At 36.9% G+C, this 19,192-nt stretch overlaps 1 protein-coding gene across 11 annotated transcripts; it reads right to left on the bottom strand.

Moving 5' to 3' along the window:
- Positions 1-365: 365 nt before the first annotated feature.
- On the bottom strand, positions 366-17,709 carry LOC127467990 (protein-lysine methyltransferase METTL21E-like). Of its 11 annotated transcripts, none has more exons than XM_051780656.1 (6): positions 17,488-17,709; positions 15,770-15,826; positions 15,273-15,339; positions 5,116-5,273; positions 2,647-2,764; positions 366-1,769 (listed from the first exon to the last, which is right to left on the bottom strand). In XM_051780656.1, the coding sequence occupies exons 2-6, from the start codon at positions 15,812-15,814 to the stop codon at positions 1,354-1,356; spliced, it is 804 nt and encodes a 267-aa protein (XP_051636616.1). In that variant the 5' UTR covers positions 15,815-15,826; positions 17,488-17,709; the 3' UTR covers positions 366-1,353. The 11 variants fall into 11 exon arrangements, with proteins under 11 accessions (XP_051636616.1, XP_051636615.1, XP_051636614.1 ...); XM_051780655.1 differs by having other exon boundaries at positions 15,770-15,847; XM_051780654.1 differs by having other exon boundaries at positions 15,770-15,851.
- Positions 17,710-19,192: the final 1,483 nt, after the last annotated feature.

A 19,192-nucleotide genomic window follows, 5' to 3' on the forward strand; every position in this document is an offset into this window, starting at 1 on the left:
CTTAGTCCCAAGAAAACCCAATGTTCAGCTGGAAGAAAAAGTACATCCCAGTTGTACCAGCTATTTACCATAATTCTGCCTTGTACTTGTGCCAGGCAGCAGAGTACATAAGTAGCATGCATCTGCCCTAATCAGAGGTATAAACACTAGTATGCTCTGGAAGTCAACAATAAAAAAATGCTCAAATCTACAATAGATAAAATACACTTTGAGGAAGTACAGATAGTGGCTAAAAAGTTAAAGACTGGCAGTCCCCAGAGCCTTCATATTGCTAGGGCAATTGCCTGCTACAGCAGAGGTGATAAAGCTCTCTTCTCTAGCCTGCAAGGGACTTGAAGGTCTCAAAATCAAGCAGAATCAGAAAATATGGTATGTGGAAAGAATAATTTTATTAATCTCCCCATAAGAAAACTATTGGATAGGCCACTGTAAACAGAAGCACACAATCCTGAGGACTAGGAGGAAAGTATTTTGTTTGTCCATATCACAAAACAAATATCTAAGCCTGTCCATGCCTCAGGCACACTATGACAGGCTGGTTTAGTTTTCTACCTCCAGCCACCAGCAGCCGGCAGTGCAAGGCTCCTCTCTTCATGGTCACCGTCATTTTTCCATTGTTGTTCCCTGATGTCCAGATAACTGTCTATTTTTGGAGGAGCAGACATCCAAGAATCTAAGGTCTTTGCAAAGGGCAGCTGGTGATATGCTGTACTCTTCTTATACAACTTACATATTGAGCACTTGTTCAAGCAACAAAACATTTAACTCCCTCTTGCCTCATGTGTGCAGCTGATGAAGAATCTCCAAATCTAAATAAAAAGTGAAAGCATAATTATTAAATCAAAGGGTAACTAATATATTCTATCCCTGTATTATGACAATATAGGTAGCAAGGGTTTTTTTCGGCTAATTTAACATCCTATTAAGGGTGTTCTAAGGAAGGATTAACATGATAGTGAGAATGGGAAAAGATCATATTTAACACCTCAACTTTTAAATGCAAAGATTCATGACAGTCTTGAGTTTTAAATGATTGGTTGATCATATAAGACACCACTCAAAGCTGTAACTGAAAGCTTTTGGAAATATTCATTACATGACCCATAACAATAGTGTTAAGACCAGTGAAACTTATTAGAGTTGTCATCTTAGCACAGAAAAGTCAAGAAAATGTCAAAAGTACATCTCTTCTGTGTATAAAACTATCAGCAAATTGAATTTAGCAATTTTTAGCTACCTCTAAAACTGTGATTCACGTAGATGTTAGCAGTTACTAACATGGAAATTATTAAAAAGAGAACAAGCTACAGAACAGTTGAAACTGTCACCTTCCTATATCTCACTTTCAGACCATCAGTTTGGAAGGCTGGCTTTCATGCTGCCTTTCCTCATTGCTTTATACAAGGTTATGTTCAAACTGGGGAAATTAGAAATCATCTCTAAGTCAAACAGGGTCTGAAATCTGTCCACAAATTTGTTCTCTTTCTCCAACCTAAATTTCATAGCCCACAGAATAACAGTATCATTCTTGCACAAGTGATCAAAAGTTAGGAGGAGTTCATCCAGGAACGGATGGTGGTAAACTACATCAGCAGCCATAATGTAGTCAAAATGACAGGAAGACCTAGGAAAGTTCTTTTCCAGATCAATTCCCCAAGACAATTCCTTAACACAAGGCTGGTGCTTGCTTTTCAGCTTTGTATTACGGAGAACGTTGTGCTGAAGGTTTCCCAGTAATTCTGGCAAATCTGTGGCAGTCACAAGGGCACCTGTGACATGGAGAAAACAAATGTAACATTTTAATATACTTCAAGACTTGAGTAAAAGTCCATTCACAAAAGTCACTGCACAAGGAACTCGTTTTATCAAATAGCTCTCACTGAGGCTAACAGAACAATGTAAATGCTCCCAATAACTCTTAGACATTGTGTTTGAAATAAATACTTGGTTTCTGATAGTTCTATTCTACAGATTGCCATCTAAATGCAGCTGGTGGGGAGAAATTAGATACTTACCGTGTCTTGATATCACACTGGTTAAAAGTACAGTGACCAGCTAAGGATAGAGGAATACCAGTTACTGACTCCAAGAAGTCAGCATGAGATTTAAGCATTGCCTCAGGTTTCTTCCTTTTCACAGAGAAAGAAGCTTTCTCAGACTACAGAAAGCTAAAGTTCTGTTAAAATGCAGACACCACTGACTTGGAATACTCTTGAGGAAGAATAGGTTACCATGAGAGAAAACACAACAGTGCCTGTAGCAGAAAAATCAAGTTGCTGAAGGAAAATACTGAAACACAAATGGATAGAAAGTGACCTGGCATCTAAGAGCTTCTTTGGTAAATGGAAGGGGGTGCATTAGTCATACTTACATCTGGCTCCAACTGACATCCTGTGAAGCCACTAATTTCTTATTTTGGTCCTCTGTTTAACACAGTTAATGACAATATATTTATTCCTTTCTTGCATCAATACACTCAGAGAAAAAAAAAAGTGACAAAGCATGTTTCCAATTAGAATTTACTGTTTCTCAGTCTGGGAAGCTCTCAAACAACAGCTTTTTAGAAGAACTAAGACACTTCCTTTGTCCTCCACTATTCAACTGAGAGCTATTTCTAAGACCATAACAGCAATGGCACATACTCACCCAGTAAGCTGGCTACTATGGAGACCAACCCAGTTCCAGCTCCAATTTCAATCACATTTTTGTCAACCAAATTGTATTGTTTAGAATTAGTTTCCAAAAAATAACACAGAACAAGAGCCTGTAGTGGAGGAAATCCGTGAACATACTGAATAAATTAATTAAATAAACCCCTTCACTAAATATGCATTGTCATTCAAAAGCATGCAAAAAACCTGTTGTCTGTTCAAATGAGCAATATCCATTTAAACACTATCCCTAAAGGATCACAGCTCACTATGATCTTTGAGCTCTATAGGTCACAAAATAAATGCCACAACATGCCTCCATGTAGGTTAATAAATTATTACAGCCAGAAGGAACAACTACAATTAGATAATCTGTCATTATGCATAACATGAGCTGTAAAATTACAGTCAGCAATTCCTGCTTATAACTGGAACTTCTGATGGATTTAAAAGGTGTCCTTTACAAAGACATCTTGACATAAGGACTGCTTGTGAGAGAAAATCCACAATGACCCTTGTTAAGTTTTCCAATGGTAAATTATTTCTACAAATAAGTAATTATCATAATGATTCAAAAGGGACAAATAGATTTACACCCTTTTCTTCCAGTTCAGTTTGTTTTCAGTTTCTGTGTGCTTACCTCGTTAAGTTTAGCAAACTTTCATAGCAAATATAGCCACAAAGAGCCCTCTACAACAGACTCCTTACACAAGTATTTATAAACTGTGATTAAGAAGCCCCTTCAGCCTATCTGCCCTGTCTCACACTAATCAATGAATTTTAGTTCACTGTTGAAATAGAAATTGTTAACTTTATTTCTCTGGCAAAGATAGTTTCGAGCTTGTCTCCCATATTTTTCCCCAGATGATGACAATTACATAGTCTCCACTGACAAATATATATGATGGTTGCCACATCCTCTTGCCACTTGGAAAGGTAATTATTTGTGGCTTGGTCTGGCACAATAAAATTACACTCTTAGTTTTGCTTTTAACTAATTAAGAAGTAGAAGGAAAGGAACAGGAGTGTTGACCCAGTGTTAACATTCTAGAAATTCGAACAAAGTTTTTGTTTTCTACCTCTTAATTCAGACCATGAAAGAGTAGGTAATGTGAACTTTGGTAAAGAAATAAGTCTGTGAGAACTAGGACTAATTAAAGTCAGGTTCCTATAGATTGGGTCTGATATTCGACTAATATTTGGCACATTATATTAGGATTTCCTGTTATTCCATAAATTCCTATAATTCCTTCCCTCAGAGTTCACCCTATTCTGCTGTAGAAACCAGCTAGCAAAATCAAAGTTCCTGAGAGTTCTGCCTTCCCATGAAACATACAGAAACTTTATTTTCATTAAAGTTTCTCCCCTCTTGACAAATTTGGCTGACATTTTTCATAAGAGTTCAAGCAAAGCTAGATCAAGAGGAAGGGAGAACATCAAGAAACATAGATTGAAAGGTTGTCTTCCTTACGCAGCAAAACTGGCTAAGCCCTTCTAGGAAAAAAAAAAAAAAAGGTGCTTTTCAATGAAGCCCATGATTCTGTGAGAATAATCAGCAGTCAGCCAAACTTTCCATGAGGACATGCACTGACATCACTAAAACATATAGTATAGATTATTTGTCCAGATCTCCTAAAACAAGGAATATCGCAGCTGAACTATGGCCATACTTCTTAAAAACAGTATGAACCTGGGACGCTGATACAGCTGGGACAGAAATGGAGCCTCCTGGGTCTCTCCTACAGGGACTGTTCCCTGAAAGCCACAAGTGTCAATGGTTTATCATGGCACCTCTTGGTGGATTCTTTCAGTCTTAATTATTTCCAAACAGTCAGTCAGCTACATTGTGCAGATTCAAAACCTCGAAGAAAGCTTCTTGTATGGTGGATGTGCTCACGGTTCTTATATCAAGAGCCAAGGACAACTGTTCTCTCCCACTAGATTTCTGGTTGCTTAAGAAACTGAAAGCTCCTTTTCCCTTGTCTACATATTTATAAGGTAAATTTGTTTCTTACATGAGTAGCCTGCGTAGCTTCTGTGAGTGCTAATATCTTGTGAGCTTGTAGCATAGTGGTTTCCACAACCTGGATCTGCCTGATACACAGTCATCTGTATTTACAAAACGTACAGAAATAATCATAAAACTGCCATATTTCCTTCAAAATATGCATGTAATTGCCTAATAGAATCAAAAGTTACTGGTAAATGAGGAGGGGACACAAGATCATACACCTTGTGTGACTGGGGCACAAAGAAGAAATACCATCTAAGCTTTCAGAACCACAAATTCAAACAAAACCAGGCTAAATTCAGGTTTGGGATTTCCAGAACAGAGACAGAGAAGCACAGAATTATTTCCTTGGGTTTACAACATATAATAAAACATATTTGTCCTACCAAACAAATTAAAAAGTGCTAGAAGACTCCAAAAATAAAAAATAACAATACTGTAAAAATATTGTACCGATGGCCAGACGACTGCCCCATAACAATCAGTGGTTTCTGTAATTCTTATCTCATGGCCAGCAAAGTGAAAGCCTTCCCACGTCTCATGAGTTATAAGAGCAGGAATAAACCGCCTCCTCATGATTTCTGCAACTATCTGTTCATCCTCTTTTTCCCCTGGAAGAAAAAGTATAAAAAGGCTGAGTGGACTGATAATGAAACTACCAATTCATGTTGAAAAGTTTATTTGGAAGCAAGAACATGAATTACATCTGTAAATAAAAATACATTTCACCATTAGCAGTTTGCATGATATATGACAATTCTCCTGAATTCTAATTGAAGTTTTAAGTTTTATGACTAAATAATTTCTTTCCTATTTTGCTGAAGCAGCTAAGTTCATAAAAAGTAAAGAAGGGGAATGCCACCATACGTTGTTTTTCCTTTCAGCACTCCAAAGGAAATTTTTAAACTTCTTTTTCCCTTCAAGAACAGCTGCCCTAGTATAGGTACTCATGGTCTTATGTGCCCAGATTTTTCATTATTTTCCATATCCTTTTGCTAATCACTTTCCCCACATTATGGTTCTTTTTGACAGTAAACAAAAGGAGGCAGAGTATCATTTATAAGTCTGTCACAAAACTTGTGAAACAGATCCTAGCAACACAAATTATAACAGACAGGAGTGAAAGCACTAGTGTTATCAGGAAAGCTTATCCACCCACCCCAACAGAGCCCTGTCAGAGGTATTTTTTCCAGTTGGCTTGATATCCTGAATGCCATTCCTGTTGCTAAGCAAAGGATATTTATGATAGCTAACATAATCTTGGATAACTCTTCTAACAGGAGAGGATTCATTCTTTTTTAGTTGCATACCAAGCTAATTTCAGTTTTGCCATCATCACACAAAGCAGCACCACAATGTTAGGAAAAGAAATATGTAAGTGAAGTTGTCTAGAGCATTTTCTTAGCAAAGTCTAGATTGATTCCAAGTTTTCACAAGAATTTTGCTTTCAGTGCCAACTACGATCTGTTGGCAAATCAGCTAAAAAAAAACATGTTTACAAGCTACACCTTCTAGAAAGCATGCTAGAGATTTAGATAACTGGGTTACCACCTTGTCCAAAGCAGAGTTTCTGTATCAAGCCTGCAGCCTCCAACAAAATCACAGATATCAATATCAGGATCTGCATGGAAATTGCAGGCCCAAATGCTGTTAAAAATGGAAACATTTATGCTTTCGACAGCATAAAACACATTGGTCTACCAAAGATTCTTCATATTTTCTTCTCCCTCAAATCATTGCAGTCACAGGACATGACAGCCACAAGTGTCATCACTTGTTTTGCCATATGCCTCAGTAATTTTATTGCTAACATATTGACAAAGTCTCTCTCCCTTCCTTGTGATACAAGGCCCAAGGAACAAAAGCAGGAGTGAACTAAGAAAAAGATGATACCAAACAAAATTACATGAGGAAGATGTTCAGGCTCATTAGCCAGTGCTTTAAGCTTGTAACTCAACTTTAAGTATCAGAGGAGACTAGAGAACAGCAACAAATGAAGAAGAAAAAGCAAAAATATTCAATCTTAGTATGTTGACCCTAAGACACAAAAACCCAACAAAAACCAACTAACCAACCACAGTACTCCATGAATTTACTGTGAGGGGAGAACCCTAATCATGGGATACAGCAAAATTAAAAATAATGCAGTGTATATACTACTGGAAAAAAATGCAAACAGGTTTTTATAAATTTTATAAAGATAACTAAAATAAAATGCTCAACACTGAAACTGGTATTCTAAGATGTTAGGAAACAAGTAGTATGTGTCAGCCCATTATATCTTCTTCAAGCCTCTAATGTTAAGCTGAGAGAAAACACATGAGTCATTGTACCTGTAATCAGGGAGCTCTTGGCAAACATGAATTAAATGTCAGAGAAATGCTGCTTCAGGGCAAAATTAATCTTTTTTTTAATTAAAAAAATAATATAAAGCTGTCTTATTACTCATATCATAAGTGTATTTAATATATCGTCCTGTTTCCAAGCATACCAGATACAGACTGCTTTTAATCTTCTCCTATTGCTTAGAGCAGTCTGATCTTGTTCTGTGATCATTACTAGCTGGGAAGTAAAAGCTATTCTTTCTATTACTTCTCAATTACAGTCATTTTTCTTGATTCTTTCTCCCCTGACATCAGTTTTGGATCCAATTTTGTTGAGAAGCTGGTAACTTATTAAGTCTTAACTTACAAAGCTTCTGCCAGAAGATCTATAAAACTTTAGCAGTATTACAGCTGCCCCTCTAGCGCTTAATAAACATTTCCCATCTATTCCCTACGTGATCAGCAAACTTTCTATTTCAGCCTTGTGCAGCACCTACACTAACAGAGTTTGTAGGCCACTGCTTCCTTCCTGAGCTAAACCGTCGGCACTCCTAAAAGAAGAATGCCCAATCTGCTGATTAATAACACCATTTAAATTTTTGCCCATCTTATCCCTTTGGTAATCCTCCAGGTGAGTTCCCTGGAGAAGCTTACAAAATTTTTTATTTTTTTTTATTTCCCCTTAAAATGCTACTAGTATAGTGAAGAATCAAGAAGAGTATCTGTTTCATCAGAGTTACCATATGGTAGGCAGGCTTTAAAACCTGAGAAACTTTATCAGGACTGGGATTCTAATGATCCTGATGAAGAGTGCTGACAAAATAAGGAGTGCAGACTTTTAGTCAGATTCACTTTCCTTCATACAAGTTTACATACTGCAAAAGACACTCCTCTGTTTGCTGCTTTATGTCTTTCAAACTAACTTCTTATGGGATTATGCAAAGGGAAAGAAGTTAATTTTTCTGTAACTGCCTTCAGAGTAGTCAGAACAGAAAAATAAAGAACTAGTGGAAAATCTGTCAAGTGACACAAAAACTACTATAAGAGTAAGTAAAATCCAAATGAGATGAAGTCTTCTAATACCTGAAAACACTAAGAAAATTCTGCTGGTACTTTGATCAAGCTAGTTTCTTGATAACAGATGTAAAAAGCCAAAAGGAAGTTATGCTCCTGGAAGTGTTTATCTCTATGTTCATATTCTCTTGTTAAAAAAAAAAAAAACAAACTGAAATTATGACTCAATGAATGATTTTAACGACGTTTTAAGACAAAAAGAAATGACTCATCAGTAGAACAGGATCAGACAAGAGAGGAGGTGGCTTGAATGACTTGGTTGTCAATTCTTCTAAGTATGGAAGTGCATAATGAGCATTTCCAGCAATACTACTCGAGCACCCATACTGAACTGCCAGAACTTAAAGGTCTGCTAGGACTGGATCCTCCCCTCTTCATTTGCCTGTGCTTGACCAGGTAGGTTTGCCCTCACTCCTCTTCTGTGATGTGGAGAGGCATGAAAGTGGTATGTATATATATATAGAATGATTTTCTTCAGCCTATTTATCTATTTGCATGAGCATGTATACAAAGAAACCACTGGAGTTTCAAGTCTAAAACCTTATTTATAGTAAAATGAGGCAATCTGATCCTGTTCAGGTAACACAGAAATTGAGATAGTTTTTCTTAGTGAAACAGATAGCACTCCTTTGGTCTTGAACTTGTGTTCACAAAGAAGTTCCCATCTATAGCTGCTGAAATTCTTTAAGAAATAGAATTTTAATGTCTTTAAGTTGCTTAAGACTTTATGCCTAATAGGCTAATTTCTTAAGTGTTCTTTGGAATACTTCAGATAAAGTATTGTTTATTATAGAAGTCTAACCTTGGAGTCGAAAATCTTTGGAGTGTGTTGTTTGAACTCCCTGCATTTTATGTCAATATCAGGGCTGAGGGAAAAAAACTCAGGTACTGCTGACACATCTGGCACTGTATCAACCACATCAAAAGAACGAAAGCATCATTCTCAAAGGCAAAGCAATCATCATTATTACAACTGAAATGCAAACACAGTTTTCCAAAGAGACATACTAAATCAGGTGGAAGACCGGAGTTGTGAAGTTAGTGGCAGGTTAGTTAGAGAAACTTGTGTCAAGCTGCAAAATCTTGTGTAGGGAGCCAGAGGATTTTGCTGACACATTCACAAGTCAAATGTTAAAATGTGACTTTAGTTGTCTTGTTACAACAAAACTTAAAGAAAGAAAAGGATGTGAGTTCTGCTGAGACAGACCTGGAGAAGTCCTTCAAGTGGGAAGGAAAGGCAGAAAAAAATAACAGGAGATAGACCAGGTTAGAATGAAAAAAGTTCCAAACTGCAGCATTTTTTTCTTTAACAATGCAGAAAGCTGTCTTTATATTCACACTTTTTGATTAGAATGAGTAGAAATAGTACTTGTTTAGAAACCAGCTACATTATCAGCTGTTCCCTTTACACGACTTGTCACATAAAAACATGCCTGGAAGTATATAGCTCCACTAGGAAATGGTAACCTTAAAATTCAGTTAAGTATCCATCAATTAATAGCATATGTTAAATCTCTCTTTGCATAACTAATGATATTGCTTACATTATTGCATTCTCCACAGAATGAAAAGCAAGCAGAGATAGGCACCATAAAACAGCACTTAAAATGCAGGGAAAACAGCAAAGACAAGGGGGGTAAATCAAAATTACATTAAAAAAAAAAAGTTACCATTGTCTAAATACCTGAATTAAAATGTGGCTAAAAAAGTAAAATGACCCTTATACACGAAAGCTATTAAGAAGATACTAGCAGTTAACATCCATTTTCAGACTCACTCACAAATAGCACACAGAGTAACAAAACATATTCCGAATACTTTGTCAGTGGATTAGAACAGCATTAATTCAGAAACCATAGTTTCAACCACTGATTCATCAAAACAGCCTACAGAAAAAAAATACATGTTAGCCTCTTTCAAGTGCTGCTCTGACCCTACTTAAACTCCTGAGGTCAAATGGTGTCACAGCCCAAGGTCACAAGGAAATAAGATCCAATCATTTTCTGCTTCTCTCCTGCTTTGATGGATCTTCTCCAACTGGCAAAAGGAATGAAATTCAAGACTTAAGCATGAACTTGACCTGACAAAGTTCAGCCCTACAACAACATACTCTCCCTTCTTCAGAAGCAGTATAATCTCACCTATGGAGTTTAGATTTAAAATGTACCATATATATTTGTACTTACAAATATTTTAATACCATGTATCAACAGCTGTGAAGACATATGTGGAGAAGTCCTCCATGACTTCTCAGCAATTATGTCAGGGTCTGATGAACATAAGAGGACTACCTGTGCTGATATTACTGATCGAATAATGCAAAAAAGTAATTTGTAATATCCAGGACTCTTTAGATCCCCCCACTCTGGACACATGGGACTGGAGTCATACAAACTAAGTATTTAAGATGTATTTTATATATATCATATGGACATGATATATATAATACACATAGTATATATATATATATATATATATACATATATATGTATAAAATAGCTATCTATATATCCCAAAGTCAAGAGAATACCTGCAGAAAGATTGGTGAGGGAACAAATCTGCCACCAGTTCTGTAACTGTAAGAGATGACCGGAGAAGAGTTACATTAGTCCACTGATAGAAATCATCAGAAGGTATTCCTGTGAATCCATATGGGTATTTCCAATGGCTCAGACCAAGTTTACCCCCAAAAAAAACAGAAAGGTCTCAATACTAAGGGACTCTGGCATCTCAGAATTTTTACTGAGCTACTGATATCTCCAGATCAGAGCTCTGCTCCTGCAAGCATTACAGATGGCTCCATGGAAACATACAAAATCCTGAATCACAAAATAGTCCCTAAATTCCAGGTGGTATCCCTTTAGTATCTTTATGTCATTCCACCTATTTCTATTTCATTCTATTCCAGCCTGAGGACCTTTAAAGGAAAGGGTTAGGAGGGAAATCTAATCATGCTCTTGACTTCACAGAAGTCAGATGTAACCTATACCTTTCTAAGAATATAAAGCAAAGTACCATGGAAATACTTGTCTAAATGACAGTTAATTTTTCCTTATTTCATCCCTACCTACAAAAAGGGAGATCATCATGTAAGTGTTAGCAGTACATTCATTACAAGTTCAACCTGCTGAAACGATGGCAATGCAGAGGTGTATTATATTGATTAATCTGAGATACTATGTCAGGGTAATATAATACTTGATACTTTATACTTTGAAATGCAGAAATACACAACTGCCACCACAGGCAGCCTCTTCTCAGTCAAAAGACAAAATGCACTTAGCTCAGAGCATGAGGACACAAGAACTGAAGAGGGGTACACTCACAGTATCCAGTCTATGTATTTGCCCAGGCTTGAGAGGTACTTGTAAATTTGGAATTTACACCACTGATATCCTAGTCCTATCCAAGTCACAGGTCATTTAAAATCCATTAAAAGGCTGAAAATAGAAGTATCATAGTGTCCATCTCAGGGACACATAATGAATTCTAATTTGTGAAGTACTTCCCCTGTTACTTCATCATGTTTATCTGTCATTGGAAACACCTTCAGGTCAAAGCTCTGCAGCTAAAAATAACTAAATTATTTGACTTTGACAACAAAAGACTGCAACTTTAAATTAGATTGTTTAATGTATATTAGAAAAGGCAACCAACTTCCTGATGGATAGAAAGAGACTCAAGAAAATGCCATCAGTTTTCACCTACCAATAATTCTAGGTTTCTAAAATACATCTTTGAATAAAGGACCTGAAATAAACTAAAAACACCAATCCATGCAACCCTACTACCTTTTCCACGTGGCAGTTGAAAAATATTATTTAGTGTCAAACTGCAGCTAGTGCAAAGATTAGAGAAGTGAAAATAGGAAAGACGGGCACATGGCTGAGAGGGTAGAATAAGTTGCAGAGTTCTCTACAGAGTTGATGTATACTTTGGTTATTTGTTGAGTGTTGCCTCCAACTTCTGCTCTATCCATACCCAAGAAGTTTCCACTTGAGCTTAGCAATGTCTTCAATGAAAGTGGGTCTACTTCTTGTGGGGAGAGAAAAGGAACACAGAAGTGTTAAATTAATGAATTTTTACTGATATTTAGTAGAGTACTTGAATGCTGCCACTTTCAAACAAAAGAGCTCAGAGGTAACTTACTGCAAGACATTCAAGAGATAAATAAAGAGAAGAGTTATTTCTAGACTATTCTGTTTTGCTGTGAAGGTGCCATTTATTTTTAGTCACTCCTTAATCGAGTTACACTGAGGTCTTATTCTAAACTACCTCTTTTAGACTTCTTTTGTCTTAGGCAACAAGAGACAGCTTGTTGCCTAAGAGGAGTAGAATTTTAATTCTGCTATTTCTCAATCTTGCAATGAAGAAAAAAATGTAGGTAACTAATGGTGTGACTTCCATGAGTTGGGGTGTGTGTGTGTGTAGGCACTAATGCTTTTAGGATGAGCATTAATGCTTTTAGGGTGAGCGTTAATGTAAGAGGTTATATGTTTGTTTGTGGGTTTGGTGTTTGGTTGGTTGGTTTTTAATCTTAAGATAGAAGCATAATTCAAAGCAAAAAGACAAGAATAAAAATGGAAAAAAAAAGGAAGGTGAAAGAAGGGAAGTCAGGCGGTGTGGGAAGATATTGCAAAAGTGTTATTTCTATATAGTATAAATAAGCTCTTTATTTAACCAGCACTATAAATTGAGAAGTCCACTATATAAAGAATGGTTCAGTGAATGAGGAACTCAAAATGGAGGAACTGAGTGCTGGATCTTCCTCAGAAGAATTCAAATTCAGAACTCACTCACACAAGGGGTGTGTTCCAGCCATCCTACAGAACCAGGTGCTTCCCCTCCCCTCCATCACCACCAGAGGTGGGCCATCAGAAAACCAGGATTGCAAGAATCATGCTAGAAGGACAATAAGCAAGGAAAAGCCCAACTACAAGTTGGGCACTCAGTTGTGAAAAGGCAAACTTGGACTCCATGCTCAGGTGCCAGGATATTTTTCACAGTTTACAGCTAAGTCTGTGAAGTCAGTGGGAAAGTGTCAGCAGGGAAGGGAATGAGAAAGAGAAGTAGTATCTTTAGAAGTAACCCAGGAAATAGGTCACTCCTCTTCCCAGCTGAATATCTTAATTTCTAAATTACAGGGTTAGACTGATTCTCATTTTGCTCCATTCCAAGTATGTCCTGTTTAAGGCACCTTTCTGGACTTCACAAAAAGGTACTTGACATGATGGCAGGAACTGCCATCAATTAGGACATCTGTCAAGCAGCGTGACACTCCTTCTAAAGTGTCAGGAGTTATTAGAAGGTTACTAGGTCAGCATTTTCTCAGATATTTATGGATTAAAAACTAAGGCCTGGCCAAGTGAACTGCAACGATGGACTGTCAAGGACAAGTATGCCTTGCAAACTTCTCCTCCTCCTTCTGTCTCAGACGTAAAGTTATTCTGGGTTAAATTTACACGATGCAACTGGGGTAAAGTAATCTAGTATCCCAAGAAATTAGGATGGGAGTGGTAGAATCAGATCTTAGAAACATTTAGCCAAGGAAACTTAAAGCTAATGATCGGGAGAAATTATGTGAGGAAAGAAAGGAGACATCTAATAATGCAGATGTGGAGAACTGATTGGATAAAGACACACGAGGAAGGATCAGACTGGGTGAGAACCTACCTGTAAGGTGAGAACCAGTAGTAATGGGAATCATGAACAAAAATAAGGAGTTTTAAACTGAAGAACTTATGATGAGTTAATTAAGAAGCAAAGGGGAAGGCACCAAAGATAAAGGACTCAGACTGTGAGAGTGGTGCAACAGTGGAACAGGTTGCCCAGAGAAGCTGTGGATGCCCCATCCATGGAAGTGTTCAAGGCCAGGATGGATGGGGCTTTGAGCAATCTGGTCTAGTGGAAGGTGTCTCTGCCCATGGTAGAGAGGTTGGAACTGCATGGTCTTTAAGGTCTCTTCCAACCCAAAACATTTTGTGATTCTATGATCCCATGACTGGAACTTGCAGAAAAACTGAACTAGAATATGAACCCTGAGAAACAGATATTGAGACTGGGTAGGGGAAATAACGAAATAGGGATGGTGAAGGGAGTAAAGAAAAAGGATAAGAACAGGGAAGGCACAGGCTCAGAGTGATTGAGCAGGTAAATATCCATGCAGCAGGTTCAGCACCCTTCACTTCCAGAACCTGGTATGGAATTTAAGATGCCAAAATATGGTGTCAGATGAAACTTTGAAGATATTCCATTTTCCATTCATGTCTCCTCATTCTCTTAAACTAGTGTTTCTAGACATGGAAGAGAACCACCTGTTATTGCTATCAACACAGTTCCTCTGTTAGCTAAGTGAAATGTATTTCTGCATTTGATCTAAATATTCTACTGACTAATTTGCTTACATTGACCTAATGTCCTAGAATTCAATTTATTTTCATAATTCAAAACCTAAAGAAATCATATGCAGCCTCACTCCTCTCTGCCCTGAATCCTGCATGAAGAGAATATCTGTATTGGACAATCAGGCTTTCAGAAGCATAGAAATGACTGTGGAACTTCATTTCAGCCCTCATGTACTATGGAACACACAATGACAGTCATCAATATTTCAGTCTTTAGTAGATCTATCTTTAACATTTATTCTTCTAGATAATTCTTCTCCTAATAATCATGCTTCATTGCATAGGATCAACTTGAGCTCTTTGTTCAAATCAGAATTAGACAAAAGGAATTAAAGAAAATCTCCCAATTAAGACACTTGAACAGTGCTTTGTAGAACAGCAACCTATACCAATTGCTATCAGACATCCTCTTGTGCAACATCAGCTTTCCAGAGAAGGTCATCAGTTTGGGGTACTCAAAAAAAAGTATTTGAAAGTGAAACAACAAACATTAGTTTTAATGAGAAAATAATTAATTTTAAGTATTGCAGTCATGCCCAAAGCTCTATGTTGCCTCACTGAACAGGTAGCAAAGCAAAACTGCATGCTGATCTCTCTTGAGAAAACAGAAACCCAAAAGCTTGGCTGTACATGGACCACAACTCAGCTGAGATTTTAAACAAAAATATTATGAAAAATAAAATAATTTTAAACCCCTCTTCCTTTCACACATGTTATGTAGAACATAACTAGACCCCACTGCAAAACACATGCACTTGCCCTAAAACCTTGTCTACTCCTGGTGACTGCTAAAAAGGGGACTACTTACAATACTTTAGGATCTTGAAAGATGTGCAGCCATGAAAGTGCTGAAGAAGAAAAGCTGTCAGTAGCCCCTGAGGGATTTGAAAGATTAGGTCTGAGGCTGTCTGGACAGAAACCAAGCTTGTAATAACCAATTCTCCCTAACTGACAGCCCGTAAACAAACCTCTCTGAATAGCTTGATCATAGTCACAGCTTCATTTCCTGGAACCAGTCACAGGCAAGTAGCTGGAGGACAGATGCCAGGCACTGGTAGGAAACTGCCAGGACAAGAGTACGCAGGTGTAACATACTTAAGATACCCACTGCATAGCTAGAATACAACAGCGCTATCTGTTGTATTTTCTGCACAAGTGGCATAAGCACAGCTCTTCAGAAAAAATGAATGAGAAGATAGCTCACTGTCAGCCAGACACTTTGTTCCTTATACTTAACAATAATGAAATAAGGAAAAATAATGAAATAAGAAACATTTTACCTTCTTGTCTTTCCAACTCTCTTACCAGTTCATTTTGTAGATAATTATGTTGTGATGATGTCAAATCCATACTGTCACAAACCTGGGACAGAGAAACACAAGCCTGCCTGAATAATGTAAGAAATAAGTACCTTATTTCTTTTTCCCCACAAAAAATAATTAAAAAAGAAAATTCTTTTTACATGTACTATGCTATAATTTACTTATATAGATGATAAAAACATGTAGACACATAAGTATCAATATTCAAGGCATAAAAGAACCAGAACCAAATTAGTTCAACTCTTACACTCTCAAAGAGGCAAAAGAGTAGATTTTTTTAAAAATGAGAGAGATAAAGAGCTTTGATAAATGTTTAAAACTATTATATGAAACCTTAAAATTAGAACAAACTAAAATCAGGGTTAGTAGGCTTATAAAGGATTGAAAGGAAAGGTAGCAACAAGTGTCTGAAAGACATGAAAAACTGCACCTTAAGGATCTAATCTTGTTTGAATAAATTTGCATATGAGAATAAGTAAGAAGCAGGATCTACAAATAACATGCTAAACAGAAAGCATATGTGCCTATATAAACAGTCACAGAACACACAGACTCCAGAGAAAAAATAATAGGAAAAGTATGACAGAGGACAATACAATTTTTGCTGTCTGTAGAAAAGTAGACAGAAGCAATCATCTCCAATTCTTGATATTTTACGATTAGGAAGAACACTGAGTTCATAGGAAGAAAAAAAAAATCAGTGCTTTAATAATTTTTGAAGTTTTAATTTAATTTTTAAATTTTCACTGTTATGTGCAGATTTAACTGATTTTTGCTGGAATGGTTCAGGTAGTATACAGTTAATAACCTACACATGTTTAAAGACCCGATAGGAATGCAATTAAATAAAGCAATAGGTGAAGGAATATCTCTATACAGTGAAAAGAAAAAAAAAACAACAATCAAAGTAAAAAAATATGCTGAATACCAAGAATCTTCCTCACAGTGCAAAGTCCAAGGCAGGTTTTTGTCTCAAAACTTCAAGTGAAAAAGGACAGTATGGAATAGCCCTTTCCTTTTAGAGAGGATGCACCATGCCCTTTTGACTTCACCCTACCAAAGACACATGTTTCATGTTTAACTTTACTACTACAATACCAGCAGTCATTAACCTGTTCGAAGGTGAAAAATATCTTTGGAGGTTTCTACATGTTACTGTAACACCTAGAAGAAAATTATTGACATTATTTTCGTGTCTACACACGAACTTAGCTATAGCAACATCATTAGATGAGGAACAAAAAAGAGATTCAATGGGATTTGAAGTCTTTGTATGCATCTGCAGAATAACAAGTAGCATAAGAAACTACTGGGACATTAAGCAGAAAATGCTACACACATCCATCAGCTTGTCATCCACCTCAAAAGAATAAAAAAGAAAAATTTTGGTTAATAATCAGTCCTTTTGCATTCTAAAGGATAAGCGACATTGCACTGTAAAATCATCCTACAAGGGAAAGCCTTTTTATTTTGTGATCCTCTACACTTTTTATGTCATTCTAAAAATATCCTTTCAAGTACACTGAACAACATAGCAATCTGTCTGAGTTTAACATACACATTCAAGGGTGCTACAAGCAATTAAACAGTGCAGAACAGCTCAGTTTTGCTGTTTAAAGCAAAGGATACAAAATAATTTAGAGTATAAGACACAGACAAGTGAAATATCACTGGCATCCACCGCATTTCAGTCAATGTTACCTGAATCTCTTGCAGCTTTCCGAAGATGGTGCTCAAACAGCAATGTCCTTATCTGCCTGGTCTCTTCCCTCCAGGGCAGCCACAGGCAGGAGCGTGTCCCGAAGCCTGTGTCACACATTGCCAACATCCCCACAGTGGGAGCAATAATAAATCCTGACAGCTGCAGGACGAGCACAAAGAGGGCACCGCACACCATGTCCCTTACATAAGGGAGTGGATTTCGTAACAGCACCAGTCACCCACTCAAGGGAGCTCCAACCAACAAAGTAACCAACTTGGGAGTATTTTTTTACAAAATAAATAGTGGCAGGATGTAACACTCAGTGTTACTAAAAAGTAACCACAGAGCATAATATCATTCTTCAGTCAAAAGGGTCTCCCAAAGCACAGATTAAAATTTACTAAGGGGCAGGGGGTGCATTTGCAGCAGGGGTGGTCACGTTAGAATGCAAAACTGTGACAACACAACTCCCAAAATCCTACTCTGCTTTACTCCATGAGACAGCTGTCAATTTGCATAAACATCCACACACTACTAGATTAATTTCAACAAAGATTTTAGTAAGGTGAAAAACACCTTATCTGTAGAAATGTACTCAAAATGAGACATAACAGGGTCAGACCACTTGATATAACCAGATAAAACTACTTAGAAGCCTTGAAGCTGTTCCAAGGAGGACATAGAAGACAAGGAAGATGAAGGTGGAGAGGAAGGGGTTGTCATTTTGAGACCACCAACTCAGATTTGGGAGGTGTGGCAAGGGTGGGATGATGGGAGGGATGGTTTTGGGGATGGGTGTAACCAATGAAGTAATGTCCAGATATTGTAATTAGATGGTATTATAAAATTGTAAAGGTCTATGCCATAGTCGGTACAATATTTTTTGTGCACCTACAACGCCTCAATTAAAGAATAGCTTTTTGCCTTTCTATACTAAAAATTGTCAAAAAATTATTTCTTTAATTACTTTCTTTGAAATTCTTGACAGGAAGAGTTAAACAGCATTTTAGGAATCTAATACAAAGGTGCTTAGCAAACTAAAAGTACTAGTGAGTTATACTAAATATATATAGTTATACTACGATTTAATATAATATAGATTTTAAGGCATCACACTCCTTTATATTCCAAATGTCTATTCACTCAACAGATTACAAATACTTACTGCCATAAGAACAACTACAGCTATCTAAGATTTCTCTGTTTTAGTGTGTAATCAATTCAGGACAAGAACCGTCTCTTACTTTACACATTTTTTAGAAAAATTAGACTTCAACCTCAACTGTGGTTTCTAGGTGTTACAGAAAAATGATAAATTATTGTACAAAAATACTAAACAAGCCCTACAGAGAGGTGAGGGTGTGTGTACTTTACCATACTCAGCAGAAGAAATTAACAGGAGCTCTTCTAGACCTATAAACTATTAAACAATTCGCTGAGACCTGATACACACTTTTAAAGTAAAATTCAGTAATAGTAATGAGTGATTTACAAACTAGTGCTGTAAACTGGTTGTACAGGCTGAGAATTTGCTTAAAATGTTATAATCTTTTAGAAAAGAGGTTTAAAGAGGATCATTTTTGACCAATATAAACTGTACATGAAGTATTAGAGTCTCTGCAACTGTGAGGATCAAATCACACCCAGTTCACGTCAGCCCTTCATCCTTTTAGGGGAGGATAATATCTAATACAAAACTTAAAT

This window comes from Manacus candei, unplaced genomic scaffold (genome assembly GCF_025592945.1).
Source record: "Manacus candei isolate 608988 ecotype Guabito, Panama unplaced genomic scaffold, ASM2559294v1 h1tg000014l, whole genome shotgun sequence".
Lineage (NCBI taxonomy): Eukaryota > Metazoa > Chordata > Aves > Passeriformes > Pipridae > Manacus > Manacus candei.